A 16,695-nucleotide genomic window follows, 5' to 3' on the forward strand; every position below is an offset into this window, starting at 1 on the left:
ATTCCTCAACTCCTCTACCTGTAGATGATCAACGCAGACATCAGTGAAAGTGGAAGTCTCTCTGAGTGACACTGCGTGTGTGTGTGTGTGTGTGCTTCAAACCTGCTGTTCCATCAACAGGCGACATTTGTCAGCCTCCTCCTGGTACGTCTGGTGAACCTTGTCCCACTCTGTTTGGTAGAAACTCTTCAGTCTAACACACACACACACACACACACACACACACACACACACACACACTTAGACAACAACAGCAGCAGAAATCCCGTCCTGACTTACTCTCCTGGCATCGTGTCAGGAGGTGAACACACACCTGTCCTCCAGCTGCACCAGCGCCTCCCTGTGCTCCTCCTCTTGCCTTCTCAAAGACTCCTCTAGGTTGACACGCGCCTCCTCCCTCTCCTTCTGCAGATGCTCGCAGCTCTGCTTTGACGCCACTGGAAGGAGGAAGTGGAAGCAGAGAAAATTAGCGGAGGTTACACTGATGTCAGAGGTAAATTCATCTGGACCGTCAGTTCAGCTTTCTAATGGAACACTTCCAATCATTCAAATTTCTCAAGTTCAATATTTCAGTTACTCATATGAAGCATTTTAATAGTTTTTAATACAGACTAACAACATACATTTTTATTATATTTATATAATATTTATATTATATTTGTTTTCCTCAATGTGCTTCTCTTTTCCTTCTCAACTGTTCTGTGGTGATGAATTAAGATTCCTGCGCTTGAATCTAAATAACACACACACACACACACACAAATGTGCCCTGAAATAACGCTGTGATTTTGTCTTGGCTACAATTCTAACAACTGGTGGTCAGAAATGCAACAATATCACGTGATTCCGGTGTTGACTTAATCTGTGATTAAGTACTACAGATACTGTACAGTAAGTAGTAGTCTTTTGTTTTTGCCTCACTTTTCAAATTTGTCATCTGCACTGAGAGCACGGTACACTAGACTACACTGTACAGGGGGTGAACACTGACATAAGACTGACTATTCTATTTTATTCTATTCTATTCTATATTATGACATTTTATCAGTTCTGTAGTTAGACGCTGCAGAACAGAGTTTAAAAAACGTTCCGTTGTTTCCATGGTGAGGAACTTTCACATTTGCGTGTCAGGAGCAGCAGTGTCTCAACAGGTAAAACTGCGAGAGAGTGTGTGCACGAGTGAGTGTGTTGCTCAGCGGTCCACATTCACGGCCACATTCCAGTTGAATTGCTCTTACGACAGACTTGGACCAAAGCCTCAGAAACATCTGCAGCTCAGCTCAGACCCACTCAGCCTTCATTCCTCTCATGACTCATCTCAGCCCTCACAGGCAAACACACGCTTCGCTCCGACTCCGACCGACGATTCACGTCATTTAGTTTTTAAGAGCTTGTTTTCGTCAGTGAAAGCACGGAGCAGCCAGTCGCCTGAAGGATGTTATTTTGTGGACACGATCAGTGTCTGTTCTTTAAAGAACAGGATCAACAATCAGGTGGAGGTTGGAAAATCTGAACCTAAAATGTGCTCTACGTTCTCTTCAGCTTTTTGTGCCTCTGCAAAACAGTTTATTTCTGCCTGAGTGGAAAATGTCCAGTTATAGGCTCCAGCAGCACACCCCCCACCCCCCACCCACACACACAAAGGCACGCCACATGTCAAGTTTATTTTAAAAGTGTTCGTCTGTTACATGTCAGACCATCAAAGCTGTTGGACTGCTTTAAATTAGATCAATGCCGGCTAAGAGTTAGCAAAACACAAGCTAGGTTACAATGACTTCATGTTGAACAAAATGTAAATCAAAGTCAACCATGTTCAGTCATATCAACAATTAGAAGTACATATGAGTTTGCTAAAGATTAGCCGAGCACTGCTGGGATTGGTAGAGCTGTGTGTGCTAACAACTGGCTGCAGAGGAAACAGTTGTTGTTTCTCCGTGAATGAAGAGAGTTTGTTCCTCTGTCGCCATGGTGATGGAGACACAAAAGGCACGACAGCTGAGCCGCAGCTCAGACACACTCCTGTTCTTTATCTTTAACAGTGTGTGTGTGTGTGTGTGTGTAGCAGGTGTATGTATCATTGATTTTCCAAGATTCGCCAGGACTTTCCTAAAAACTAAATGTTCCCTTCTATTAAAGTCTGACAGAAAGCATTCCTGTAAACATCCCTGTAATTTCTTTGTTTTTTCTTTCTGTTGACAGTGACCCAGATGTCCTGCAGATCAAACATTCACTTAATAAGTGTGTTAATAAAATTTACTTCATAAGTTCTGATCCAGCGGCCACTATATGAATCATGGTACGAAGCTATGAATGTGTACTTAGCACCACCTATCGGCCAGACAAGAGGAGCTACTGTAAATGATCACCATTGGCTGAAAATAAAATTAGAATGAATGAACAAAACTGCAGACTGTTCCTTAACTCCTGAAGAACAAACCACCTCATTAGAGTAATGATAACTATAATAATTAAATAACTTTGGAATATTTGTCTTTATTATTCATCACACATTTGTCTATTTTATCTGACCTGATAAGTGACCTGCTGCAGATGTCACCACAGCTGTCGATCTACATCAGCATCGATGCGATCCTAAATCCAACCCTGCTGATAAACTCGTTTATATATAACTGTCCTGTGTGTGTTAACAGTATGTCTGACTGTACTTAGATTGTAGTGTTGTTTATCTCCCTTGTCTGAAGCAGGCAGCCGCTCATCCTGAGTCTGCTTTTCAAAATTCTAAAATCCAATGAGGTCAAATGTGTTTTGTGCTTTTAAACCTGACTCAAACCTTATGCCTGAACGTTTCTTTTTTTCAATGTGACACGAATGTGAATGATTGCAGAGATAAAGGGTGACAGTGTGGGAGGAGGACTCTCTCTCTCTTACCCAGTTGCTCCTGTAGTTTCTGCAGCTCCACAGACAGCTCCTTCCTCTGCTTCAGCGACTCTTCACGCTGCACAGACGCAACAGAACAGACAAAGGTCTGTTAGAAAGAACAAACCTCTTTTTTTTTTTTTAAATTAATTTTTTAAAAACACTTTAACATTCTTTTTAATAAAAAAAAACAAACAAACAAAACCACATATTTTTGATTAACATTTAGGATTTTCAGGCTAGGAAACAAGTTGAACTGATGTCAGTTTCAGCAGTTACGTTTGTTCTGTTACTGCCTGAACTGGGAATTCATGCACACGCACACACAAACCCACACAGAACATACAGCAGCTTATTGACAGGTGTAATGGTATTTAAAACTGTGAACAAGTCCTTGTGCTGCTGACCTCACACACTCTCACTTTCCTCTCTTTCTCTTCACCCCCCCCTCCCCCGACCCCCCAACCACACACACACAAAGTCATAAAGTCCATCTGTTGTCTGAACACTCGGTTACGCAGCAAATAAACAGAAACACTGAGGGCAAAGATAAAGAGCCATAAAGATGATCACAGGAAAGTCACCCGGTTACATTTCTGCACTGAACAACAAACACCAACAGCCGCAGAAGCAGCACTCACACACCTTTCTCTTCTTCTTTCGACGATGAACGACAGCTTTCCTGCGCTTTGAATGGACTTTGCTGACTGTAGCTCCCATGACTGGAACTCTCACACACACTCACATACACTTATAAACCCTCATACACACCACACACACACACATAGATAAATAATTCCTCTTCTCTCCTTCTCCACGTCTTCTCTCTAACTGACTGTTGAACAGTCCAGACTCACTCTCTCCCTCCTTAACTCCCCTCCTAGTATCACCACCTCCCTTCCCTCACACCTTCTCCCCTCCTCCTTTTCTTTCCACCACACAGAACTCAATTCCTCCTCCCCCTCCCCGTTGTCCGCCTCCTTGCCCTCCTCCGGTCTGCTCACCGTATGATGGAGGAATGTGAGTTATTTCTGCTCCACCTTTCATCTGGTCCTCCTCCTGTTCTACACACGTTATCATCCAGAACTGGAGCAACCGCATTTACCTCATGTCTGTCTTCAGTCCCATCGGCGATGGAGATACACCTCCCTGTGTTCAACATCCATCTCTGTGCTGAGTTAGAAAGCTCCCAGAGCGATAGCAGCCATAATCTCCATCTCTGCAGCTCACTCTCTGCATGCTGCCTGAAGCTGTAGCAGCACGACACTCCACCAAACCAACCACAACATCATTTCAAATCCGCAGGTTACTAACATGCTCTGTGCTAGCCGCCGCTAACATACCACTAACACCCCACAAACGAACACACTACTAACATCCATCCATCCATCCATCCATTTTCATCCGCTTATCCGTTACCGGGTCGCGGGGGCAACAGTCGCCACCCAAATCACATTGCACCGTACCAAACCTTCCTGCGGGTGGTGAGTCCACTGGAAGGTACCAACCGCCCTAATCGGGACTTGAACTTGCCCAGGAGGTGAACCCTGGGGTTCCACACCAATGACAGAGACATTGCCTCTGGGCCAAAGCGCCACTCACTGCTAACATGTAGCTCATTTTCCAAATGCTACTGCGCTGCTAAAGCAGCAAACATGCCAGATGCTAATTAGACAATGACAGGCTACTGTGCTAACTGTGCTTAATGGTGTTTGTTTCTAAGGGGAGCTACATGCTAAATGTTGACAAACATAAAATAGCAGAAAAGCTGAAAAGAAATTCACCTTCACAGATTTACTGAAGTTTCTCATGTTGCACGTTGTTGTTACTGTGACACATGCTTCGCCTGTGTATTCAGAGCCAGTCAGCAACTATTTATCAAAATAATTATATTAATTTTAACAAAAAATACTGTGATGAAATAGCTGTCTGCAGAACCTTAGAGTCTTTGTGTTATTTTTCTGAAAAAAATCAGTACATGATTATTCATATTTCAAACTCCACCCAAACAGAAACTGCAGATGCAGTGGAACTCCTTTCACTGAAAATCAGCAGACACAAACGACTCCACCCTCACCTCCCCAGTCAGCCCACAGCCCACAACCACAGCCACAGCCCACAGCCCACCCTCAGGCAGCAGCAGCAGCTCCGTCTCCTGTTTACTGTTGATGCTCTGCAGTCACTTCTAAGTGTGGTAGTAGATTAGATAACAGAGGAATTTATGCTGTAGTCGAACACACACACACACACACACACACACACACACACACACACACACCACAGAGCTCCAGGGTTGGATGTGCAGCTGCTCCTACATTCCTCCACCCCTGCCACTCCTCTACTCCCCCTGGCCTCTCCCCATCACCTCCTCCACCTCGTCTTTCTATCAGTCTGTTCCATTTATCAATAATGCCAGAATTAGAGAGAAATGAGCAAAAGACACACTGTGACAAGACTCAAACATCTCCATAGAAACACAACTGTCAGAACTCTCTCAGACTCTCTTATCAGCTGATAAGGTCCAGAGAAGAAGAGAGGCTGAAGGTGATGACCTATTCATAAATCAGACAGTACCTGCTAGCACACCGCTAACGCGCATGTTAAGGGTCTTAAATGCTATTGTTTTCTTATATCCAGCAAACAAACAGTATCCAGACAAAATGTTTTCATTATTTCTTGCTGAAAAGGTTCAGACACAGTTTAGAACAGAACAGGACTCCGAGGTTAAGTGCATCCCTATAAATATAATTATGTTGAAAACATGTTGTTAAACTGGATATCACACACATACACAAGAGCTGAAATGTACTGTATGTTAATAACACATCACTCTATACACCTACACTCTTCTGGTACTTTAAATCACGGTCGCTGTTCACTGTCTCTGTATCTGACGATGGGGGGAGTGAACAGTCAGAGGTCACAGGGGTCACAGTAGCAGGCCCTGGCTGATGTGTGTTTTTGGGCATTAAGCGTTCATGCCACATGCTTCTGGATTCTGCAAATATAACTGACTGGCTGCTAGGCTGACAGCAAATATTGACTGACCATATCCTGGTCCTCGTCCCAGTCAATCTGCTGCAGTAGAATGTTTGAGACAAGACCTGTTATCTTTAACCCCGTGTTACCATAGATCCGGTTCTGCAGAGCATTGGTTGTCAAACTATGGTACAAGTGCCACTGGTGGTACATGGATTCCCTCTGGATCTATGCAGTGCTACTTTGTTGTACAGTATGTCTGATCAACAGTCCAAAATCCTAAGGAACAACTTCTCTTCTAAAAAAAATCCCTTCTGCCCTACAAGCAGAACAATCTGGTCTCGTTTCTCTTATCACCATTCACAAATTGTTTTTGAGCACTAACTTGACCTAAATCATTTTCAACTTGATGAATACACTCCCCCTACGGACCAGTGTTGCCATTGTGGCAGAAATTAAGTAACGGTGAGAATAAATGTATGTTATTTTAATGCATTGCTCTGCATGGGAATGAATATGTTACAAGTCCCAGCCACTGTATAAATAGAAGCCACTGTATGTGTGGTTTAAGTAGCCTCTCCCTGCTATCACTAAAAACAACTTTTACTGCTGTCTCCCTCTGCAAACATCTCAGACACTGCAGCCATTAATAGCAATTCGCTGCCTAATCACTGACAACCGCTGAGTGATGTCTTTATAAAACGCTGGAGCTGCTGTGCTCTCTTCAGCCAGAGGGGGGAGGTGTTTGCAGATAAAGTGATCTTATTTGAAGCCATCGTCTCTCTTGAGAGCTATTCCAGTCACTACTGAGTCACTGCAGAGACAGGGGTCAGTACACCCTGTCACCACTAAAGTGATAGGAACAGTCCCAGTCGAGACCCTAATGTAAATACAGTCTGAGTATTGGTTACAATCACTGCACAGAGTCACTGCAAACAGGCAGAGTGAAACTCTCACAGGTAAACAACATTCACTGTAGAGAGTCAGTCACTGCAGAGACTCACTGATCGGAGGAACATCACTGACACACACACAGTAACTCCTGGTTTCACAGGTCAAAATAGACTTACTTCAGAGAAGAGATGTTGGATGACTGTAGCCAGAGCTTCCACCTTCCTGTTCCCCTGAACCAGCAGCCTCCTCAGCTGACCGATGGCCTGGTTCTTCTTCTCCGCTTGCTCTCGGTTCTGGTTCTGTTTAGCAGTGACCACGGTGCCGTCCACCCCCGAGGCTCTCTGGGCACTAGCTTTGGAAACATTGTGAAGGCGGGATCCAGATTTAGGGCAAGACCGTGTCCCCGTTCTTGGTTTCAAGCCCAGTCCTGAGGCTCCGGCGGTGGCTGAGCCAGTACTGCTGACTTCATTTACCAGAACTGGAGTTACTGGAGGATTGGGATTGACCACATCTGGAACCTGAAGAAAAATCAAAACAAAACCTGTCAGGATTCAGTAGAAAAGACAAATATTTATCAGTAGAAAACAGTACAAGATGTTCCATCAACTTAATTTAGTGTGGAACATCCAGCTTTGGTTTGAGGAGGTTCTGCATCAGTTCACAGAACAAGTCCAGTTGAGAACATATATATGTATACATAAAATATAAAAACCAGTATTTGTACCAGCTCAGTCCTAGACGCTGCTGATTCCCGCTGGTTCCCCCCACCGATGCTAATACTGATGATGCTGCTGCTGTTGTTGTTGCTCCTGCTGTTGCTGGGACCAGTGAGCTGCTGCTGCTGGAGCTGTTAGCGTTGGTGGGTCTCGGCGGAGCCTCCCTCGGTTTGTTTTTATCCACTGCAAGAGAACGATGACCTCTTAGTTTGTGAGCAGCGGGAACAACGTTCAGCATGGTGTCCTCACATTTCATCTACTCATAGACAACACGAAACAGATCTGTAAACACACACACACTCACACACTCTCCAGGTTAATACTAAGATCTGGATCATAAGAACACGCCCTATTGACTGTGCTAGGCTGGAAAGATGCATTATGGGATAGCGTGATGGCCAGTGTGTATGTGTATGTGTGCGAGATGGTGTACTTTGCAAGTGCATTAGCAGAGAGCTAGCCATTAGAGAGTCTGTCCATCCCCCCCCCCCCCCACCTCCTGTTGTTAACAGATGTAAGACATCTATAGACAGCAGTGTGTCTCTAAAGGTCTAATTAGTCAACACGTCAATAGTACAGTCACGAACACATATTGTGTCCCGTAATGCAGTAGAAGCACAAAAGTACTGTATTATTCATGTGAGGGAAAATTAATTTGTTACATCAGCAGAAACTAAATACCACAGATACTGGGATACATGAAAAAGTGAGTCGAGACTATTTAGAAACACTCAGGGAGTCTGCTATTGTTATGTGTGCATGTGTATACAAAAAGTCGTCGTTTAAAAGTATGTATTGTAATAATGAAATACGTTAAGTACTTACGTTAGGTACTGCAGTACTTCATAGCTTTAAAGGTTGTGGGAAATACTGCTCTAAAGCTGACAGGGAAACGTAAATAATCTTAGATATCAAAATCAAAGCATTTTTAGTAAATGCATCTAATTGAAGACCAACCGCTTCCGGTGACGGCTGGTTCTCTGTCAGATACGAATGTAGCCTGAATGACAGACTCACCGACACTGACCCCTAGTGGCAGCCATACAGCACACAAGCAAAATAAGTCTGCAAGTTACAATGACTAAAAACCCCCAAGGAAAGCAGAAAAAGGACACATTTTTTAAGACTAAACATCACAGTGAGGACACCGCCCAGAAATATATTTTAAATTTATACCAGAACGTTCATAAATTAATACAAACATACATTCTTCCTCAACTTTGGCCAAGTTTTCATTAATTTCATTCAGGAATAAAGATTTAAAGATAAAAATTTGAGAGTTCTGGAAAGAGGAAAACCACACAGTTGCTCTCATTGTGATTGTGTTTCTTTTCAGGTCCATCAGTCAATACCAAGAACAGCTCTAATCAGGTAGAAGCTTTTCTCCCAACACATGAATCTGTGAGTCAACTAACAGAGTGAACATCCTCCATGACAAGACTGACATCAGCAGGAGAAATGATTGATCTCCTGAAGGAATGCAGCACTGACACATGTAGCGCTGATGATTCACTATCACACACTCACATCATCAAGTGTCCGCCTCCACACAACTGTTGCCATGGGCACTGGTGTACAGAGCAGGTCAGTGACTGTGAGTGAAGGACAATCAAAGAACCAAACCACAGCAGAGATTTCTGGGTGATGAACACTGTATCAGAGAAACCAAACCATTTCAACTGCAAAACATCTCAGTGTCCCAAAATAGAGAGAGTCAGTCTGAAATGATAGCCTGCCCCTCATTAGAGAAGAACTCCAGCAACCACAGTGACATTTATGCACAGATCCTTCAAACCACTGCAACCACTGGCCACTCTTCACTGAAGGGCAGAGAAGTGGATGCAAAACAAAAAACATGAGGATCAGGGGGTGTTTTCTAGGTCAGAGAGTGCTTCAGATGTGGACCACAGAAAGCAGAGGATCTCTAAATCCACAGGACACTGTTGAGCAGATCTACAGTGGAGAATGTACCAGTTCTTTAATAGTCACATCTGTCAGCAGATTAAAGCTGCTACAAGTATGTGTGTGTGTTTGTGAGAGAGGACACACACTTGATGACTAGAGACTTCTCTAACCTACATTTCTAAGCAGCAGCAGCAGCAGCAACAGCAGAGAAGTGTGTGTTGGGTTCACAGAGAGACACATGCAGCTGAGATCAGATCATATGTAAGTAGGAGGAGTCTAATGATGATGTCACTGCTGGTCAACATGTATTCTGAAACTGCAAAATCAAACAAAGAGCAACTGGCAGAAACCAGTGGTAATATGTACAACCTATGTCATATTTAAACTAGACAGTAGGTGTCCCGCACCTCTCCACACTGTCTTCTATGGAGAATAAATCTAGTTCAAATTGTTATAACAATCATATATACATTTGAATCATACTGAGGAAAGTAATTCATTTTAATTTATATTAGAATTAAATTTTAATTATCAAAGTTCTCTCAAGAGTTGGTGTTGTGGTGTATTCATTTAAATGGAATTTTTACAGAAAAACGAATGGATAAAAACACTTAATCACAGTTGTACACAGACTCACTGTGTCAAATTGTGATTTGTCAATATTTAAAGAGGTTCGTTATTTTTTAAAGCACAGAACACCAATATATTATTTATTTTTGATAAAAAGATTTTTTTCTGAAGTTTAGATTTAAGAAATTATAAAAAATAATTTAAGTCAAGCTTTAGTTTAATATTAATAAAATGTTATAAAGTTTTTTTTTTAATATCATTAAATACTATATTCCACACAACTGTGAACTCACATACACATCACAACAATGTGATCAATAAAACCGCGTTGAACAGAGCCACTGTAGTTTGCTGTGGTTAAGGGAGGCATGAGCAGTGCTCTGTTTCCACCACAAGGATGGATGGATGGATGGATGAGTACATTAAAGAAAAACAGTTTTTTGACTCATAAAGGCAGATGCTGAGATGAGAACTGGGTCACAGATGGTGACAGGATTTGATTCAGTCGAGCTGTCTCTCTCTCTCTCTCTCTCTCTCTCTCTCTCTCTCATACACACACACAGATGTTGGTGGATGTGATAAAACACTAATGGATGCAGTGTAAGCGAGGACCGCTAGTGTTTTCCAGACCTGCGTGGAAGACCACCGTGTTCTTCCTGCATCCCGACAGCAGCTGAAGATTCCGGAAAAGACCTTTGGCTGTCAGCTTCACGTGGAAGTTGGACAGTGAGAGTCTGGGAGACCATAGCATTGTCTCTGGTTGTCCTCTGGAGTGCTGAAGTCTCTGGTGTGAAAGGGGCTTCTCTGAAAAACTGTGCTCAGCTCTAACCAATCAGCCCGAGTTATAAAAGTCCGGCCCAGTTTTTCTTCTCCTGGTCCAAATCCACGGTCGTCATGTTGCTTCCTTCCCTTTGTTCAGATGAGATCCACCACGTTTCCTTGATTTGACTGTGACACAGATCTACTATTACAGACTTCCATGAACGCCACGTGGATGTTGGAGAAAAAAGACAAAACGTTCTTCAAAAAAAAAAAAAGAAAGAAAGAAAGAACAAGCCCTTGAAGCCACCACAGCTATAAGGTGTTGTTGGTCAATTCAGAGACAGCGCGTCGTCTCTGAAACGTGTCAAAATGAGAGCGGAGAGCCGGGCTCTGCAGCACAGCCAATAGGTGAAGCAAGAAAATGGCGGCAAAACCAGCGGTGTGCTGCACCAGGGTACAAGCAACGGTAAATCGTCTGACAATAAGAGGAGAGAGAGAGGAGGGAGATGACGGAGAGGCTGTGTGTGTGTGCGTGCGTGTGTGTGTGTGTGAGGCAGGGAGAAGAGAAAATCCTCCAGGCTGTGCATCATCAGTATTCACCCTGTTACACGAAAAGAAAAGAAGACGCACATGCGCAGGAAACCCAGTCCTACTGACCCACAGAGTCTGTGTATGTGTGTGTACAGTGACAGTCTGTCATACACATACACACTTATACACACTTATACACACACACACACACACACACACGCACCATTTTATTGCCATATACACCACTGGATGTAGAAATGTGTTTATATATTCACAGAGAAGGGAACGATGCTGTAAGGGGGGAGGAGGAGGAGCCGGGAATGTGGGCCGGATTTGAATAATGTCTCCACACTCCGACATCCTCCCTCCTCGCTCACTCCCTCCATCATTATTCACTGTAGTCTCTCGTCCACTCTCTTTTTCTATTGGAATAAAAGAGTCAGATTCATGTGGAGGTCAGAATACAATGGAGGGGAGAGTGGGAGGAGCCACTGCGTGCACACACACACACACACACACACACACACACTAACAGAGGCACATCTGTCAGTGGCAGGTGCATCTTGTACAATGAAAAGAAGGTTTGTGTCCTACTCACACTCTCTCGCTCTCTCTCACACACACACGAACATACACACACAATCTGCTATTTGTCAGAGAAACTATGAGTTTCTGTCTAATTCAAAGACTCATATTTGAATCATTTACTTAATTAGCATCAGAGTATTCATTATTATCATGGAGAGTAGTAGATCTGGACCTGCTGTAGAGACGAGTTGATGGACCTTAGATCTGATCAGAATAATCATTTTTTTAAATAAAAAAAACCCCTATGTTTCTTATTTTTGTCCTTTTTTATCAGATACATTGCCCCCAGTGTTTTACATTTCACATAAAATTATTACTGTAGTCTCAATCATCCCATCCAAACACTGGTTCCGGGCTCAGAAATGTGCCATTGGATAAACCACAACAACCAGAGCAGTGTTAAAATGTAACAACACACCAACATCAGCGCACACACACACACACACACACACACACACTTACCAGTGCTGTTCAGCCGACTCAGCCTGGCAGATCCACTTCTCTGCAGCTGATACTGTGACGTATGCTTCGGTGAGCCGTGATTGGCTGGTAGAGCAGTTTTTGCTGTTGTGGGATTGGCTGCTGTTGTCTTGCTGGAGTTTTGATTGGGGGCTCCTGAGGTCTTTAGACCTGTGACACAGAAGGCACGCTGACATCAATATTGACCACAGACTTTGAGATGTTTCAGAATGATGTTGTTTTCTAGAGACACAGGTGAGGAGGAGAGATCTCACCTGTAGAGGACGACCTGGCCTGCAGGGACAGCGCTCTGGTTCTCATCACATGCAGCTTTGGAGCAACGGTAGCGGCAGCCACGGTGTTCGCGCTGCTCTCTATCTCAGTGGAAATACTGCTGCACGTGATGGCTGCAGAGCCGGAGGTGGAGGTGGAGTTGGACAGCTTCACCGTGCTAGTGCTGCCGGCAGGACACACTGTTCTGTTGGGCCGCTCCTCTGGTCTGGATCCAACTGGAGCTGTGGAGGATGTTGGAAGAGAAATGGTTATCACTGATTTCTAACTGATGAACACTTTGACCAATCAACGTGCAGAAGACAAGCTGCCACCCCCCCACTGACATTCAGGGAAGACCAGGTTCCATTTATCCAATCAGCATCTAGCATTCAGAGTAAAAAAACAATCCAATGGTGTCCAATTGAATCCCACAGAAGCTGATCTTCAACAGTTTTAATACAATTTACTGTTACAGGGGGCAGGTATGAGAAAAAGATCGGATCTGTGATAAACAGCTGATTCTGAATGAGTGGAGAGTCCAGGGTTTTGGTCCGTTTTAGTCGATGGAATGTCAATAAAACTGCAGATATTTGACCACTACGACGTTCAAACCTTTGCTTGTGGCTCCATTGTTGTCCGTACATCCCGTCGATGCAGAATTTAGGATTGTGGGTAATCCTTTGACAGGAAGTTTTGAAGCTGCTGTGGAGGTCGACCTTCCAGAAGACCCCACTGCTGACTGCTGATTGGCCGGGAGAGGTTTACAAGCGGTGGACGAGGGTCCGAGGCCAGGTCTGTGCTCTGTGGTGGAGCGAGCTCTGAGAATACCTGAGAGAGAAAGAGAGTGAGTGAGAGAGAAGGTCATCATTTTAACAAAAACCCCTGTGTATACCATCAGTCACCAGCACTGGCCAATCACATTCAGAGACTGTCCTCTTTATTCAAACACTCCGTCTACTTGTTATAGACAGTCTACAGGCTGAGTGTGTCACCCCCTGCTGCCGACATGGTCCAAACGCGGTGCAGAGATTCATTCTCCAGAAAGTTCTACGTTCACAGAACACAGAACGGTCGTTTATGTTCAGACGTGAAATCCCTGGTGGTGAGGGTATGTATAGATACAGTAAAACTGTAATGTGGCTGAGGCTGAGGGGAAACATCTGGATTCAGTCTGGACTTTAAATGTAGGAGGAAAGAAAGAGGGAGAGGGAGAGGGAGAGAGAGAGAGAGAGAAACAAAGAAAGAAAGAAAGAAAAAAGTGAGTGAGTGAGTGAGAGAGAGAAAGAAAGAAAAAGAAAGAAACAAAGAAAGAAGGAAGGAAGGAAAGAAAGAAAAAATAAAAGAAAGAAGGACTCTTCATGACAAGTCCTCTCTCTGAGCAACTTCTCTAAAAGGGTTACATTAATAACAGAGTGAAGTCTCAGCATGTTCCTCTGATGACTCTGTGCACAGACCCACAGACTGGAAAAACTGAGCTGAATGTTCACTCATGTTTGGAGGTGTGGTGACATCAGATGTTTGACTCTGGCGTCTGTACAGTGAATAGAATAAACACGGAGTTCAGAGCTGCTCTGAAATCCAGGAACCTCCAGGAACAACCTTCTGGGTGAAGAAGGAACCAACAACAAAGGCACGTTCTCTCTCCTGGTTCTGCAGCTAACAGCAGCTTCTGGTACTGAACAGTTCTAGGTCCCTGTCTGGACCAGGACTGATCTCCTGAGTTTGTGTGTTCTTATGGTCACTGGTAACGACTGAGGATGCTGGAGTAGAAGACATGTCACTGACACAAATACACAGTCAGAGGAGGCCATTGATGGAGAGATCAATCTAGGGGTCAGTGTGAGGTCAGAGGTCAAGCAGTTTATTTCTATGCTTCAGCAAATTATAACAAGTGTGCTTTTGTTCATCAGAATGTGACTTTTACCAGGAACAGGATCTGGTCCTACACACACACAATTTATTCCTTTTTTCTCACCCAGTCTTTTTCTGAGAACCACAGGAAACGTTACAAGTGTCTAAACGCAGACATGGTATATCTGGTTCTGTAGTCTGTACTCCACAGATCCTGTTTATAAGTCATCAGATCTGCTACTCTAATCCTCAGATTTGGGTTCTGAATCTACAGGTCTGGTTCTGAATCCCTGGATCAGATCAAACCTCTTCAGGTTTCCTCTCATACGACTGTTTTTCGCACGTTGTTTTTGCAGCTGCTCAGAACTAGCTCCAGCCTCGTTCGTGGAAGTTTTAGAATTCTATTTTTTTTAATTTATCAACTTCAAAGCACTATCTTTTAAACCAACGTGTGCCTTTAATGTCTGCCTGTTGTTGCGCTTCACCCAGTGGTGGGAGGAGGAACTTCAAGAAGGTCCCGTTTCTAGTTCCTCAGGTGACGGGGATTCTGCTCCAAACTGTTCATTCATGCACGCAGCAGTCCTGCTGGTCACTGGGTTAAATCCCTTCTCTGTGAACAATTTGACATCATCACATCATCTCAAATGTTCTATTTGTTGTAGGATTTAGGAAATGTGGCCATGCCATGAGTATGTCCAGGTTGAACATTTGTCTCCAAATCCCAGGTTGCTTTGCGTCAGGAACGCCATCTAACTCTAGGAGTTAGAAGATGAGTGTTGGATTAAAGAAAAAGATAAAAGATAAAGTAACAGACACAAACAAAACTATAGACAAGACTTAAAAATGTGACCTTTGACCCACGTGCTCCATAAACAGCTTGCTCTTTGTTGTTAAACTGTCAGAGAAACAACAGCCAAACAACAGCGTATCTCCCTTGATTTCTCCTCTCTGTGTAAACAGTCTTCACACTGAGCATGGTGACATTTCAGCCTCAAACACTGAGGTGGTGAAAATGTGACGAAATTCAGTCGAAATGACCTCCTGCTGTCAGTGTTGACGTAAGAACAGAAACTTAAAAAACTTAAACCTCCAGTCCGGCTCTTGTAGTACAATTCGTGTACAAATGCAGTACAAACACTTAGTGACTCCAGGTAAAACTGCAGTATCTGTCCAAAAGCACTGGACACTTCCTGTCAGTTTAGCAAAAATCCACACACACAACACTTCATCTGCACGAATAGACATAAAGGAGAGAAAAAAATGTGTGTCGTGAGTTTTTTAAACTCCACAGGAGCACACACACACACACACACACACACACACATAAGCAAAAGTACTACGTCTGTTAGCGCCCTGCTTAAGCTGTAAGTGCAGTCAGTGTGACATAGGACGTGTTAAAGACAGTTTGTGTGTGTGTGTGTGTGTGTGTGTGTGTGTGTGTGTGGTATGTGGAAGGCATTTTAACTCGCAGTTTTGCAGTGTCAGGCCATTCATTTCCTGAGTCTGCTGCAAAGACAAAGCAGACACACACACACACGTGCACATGCTGTTGTATATTTACACTGGGTCTGTGATGAGAACGTGACTCTGTCTGTACAGACAAGTGAACTCACTCTGGTTCAGACTTGGGTTCTGCCTGGTTCTGGTTGGAGATCCACTCCCAGCACTGTGTCCGACTTCCCCCAACACAGAGCCGTCACTCTGGGATTGCCTGACTCCTTGGCTTCCCTGTCCTGGAGGTCCAGCCCCAGAGCCTGGAGGAGGAGCAGCGACACAGGCCCTGTCTGCTCTGGAGCCTCTGCCCTGCTGCCTGGAGCCGGGGCCCAGCTTGGAGGAGACCCTCTGTAGGAAGAGTTGACGTTTAGTGACGGCATCCCAGGCCAGGGGCCCCAGCTCTGAGCTGCGCAGCGAGACCATGGTGTTTGCCATTCCCAGCTCAGAGTGAAAAATGTGACGGGAGTGAAGGAAAGACAGCAGCAAGGAAGCGGGCGGGGAGTAGTGAAGGAGGAGGGAAGGGAAAGGGACGAGAGGGAGGAGGAAAAAGAATTCTGCTTCAACCACCAGAGAAGTTTTTTTGACTTGCTATTGTGTTTTACATTCCCTTGGAGAATTCTAACTCTGACCAAACCAAATGTTCCCTCCTCTCTGTCTTCACTCACCCCCACCCTCTATAAACAACAGCACACATGGAGTGAGTTTGTGGGTGTAGCTCTGGCATCTCTCTCCGTCTTTTGCACTTTTTAGCTCAGTCCCCGTTGAAACCAAGTCAGTGGAAAGACTTCCAGACTTT

At 44.2% G+C, this 16,695-nt stretch overlaps 1 protein-coding gene across 1 annotated transcript in view; it reads right to left on the minus strand.

Moving 5' to 3' along the window:
• Positions 1 to 11,395, minus strand: part of LOC103383899 (microtubule-associated tumor suppressor 1 homolog A-like) — a 15,844-nt gene extending 4,449 nt beyond the window's left edge. Inside the window, exons 1-7 of the mRNA XM_025058480.1 lie at positions 10,572 to 11,395; positions 7,479 to 7,649; positions 6,927 to 7,261; positions 2,890 to 2,956; positions 314 to 437; positions 103 to 193; positions 3 to 18 (exon numbers count right to left, since the gene is read on the minus strand). Coding sequence (XP_024914248.1) covers positions 3 to 18; positions 103 to 193; positions 314 to 437; positions 2,890 to 2,956; positions 6,927 to 7,261; positions 7,479 to 7,649; positions 10,572 to 10,692 — 925 coding nt within the window. The 5' untranslated portion in view covers positions 10,693 to 11,395. The remainder of the gene's footprint in view (positions 1 to 2; positions 19 to 102; positions 194 to 313; positions 438 to 2,889; positions 2,957 to 6,926; positions 7,262 to 7,478; positions 7,650 to 10,571) is intronic.
• Between the last annotated feature and the right edge of the window lie 5,300 nt (positions 11,396 to 16,695).

Source organism: Cynoglossus semilaevis, chromosome 9 (assembly GCF_000523025.1).
Source record: "Cynoglossus semilaevis isolate Cse_v1.0 chromosome 9, Cse_v1.0, whole genome shotgun sequence".
In the NCBI taxonomy this organism is placed as follows: Eukaryota; Metazoa; Chordata; class Actinopteri; order Pleuronectiformes; family Cynoglossidae; genus Cynoglossus; species Cynoglossus semilaevis.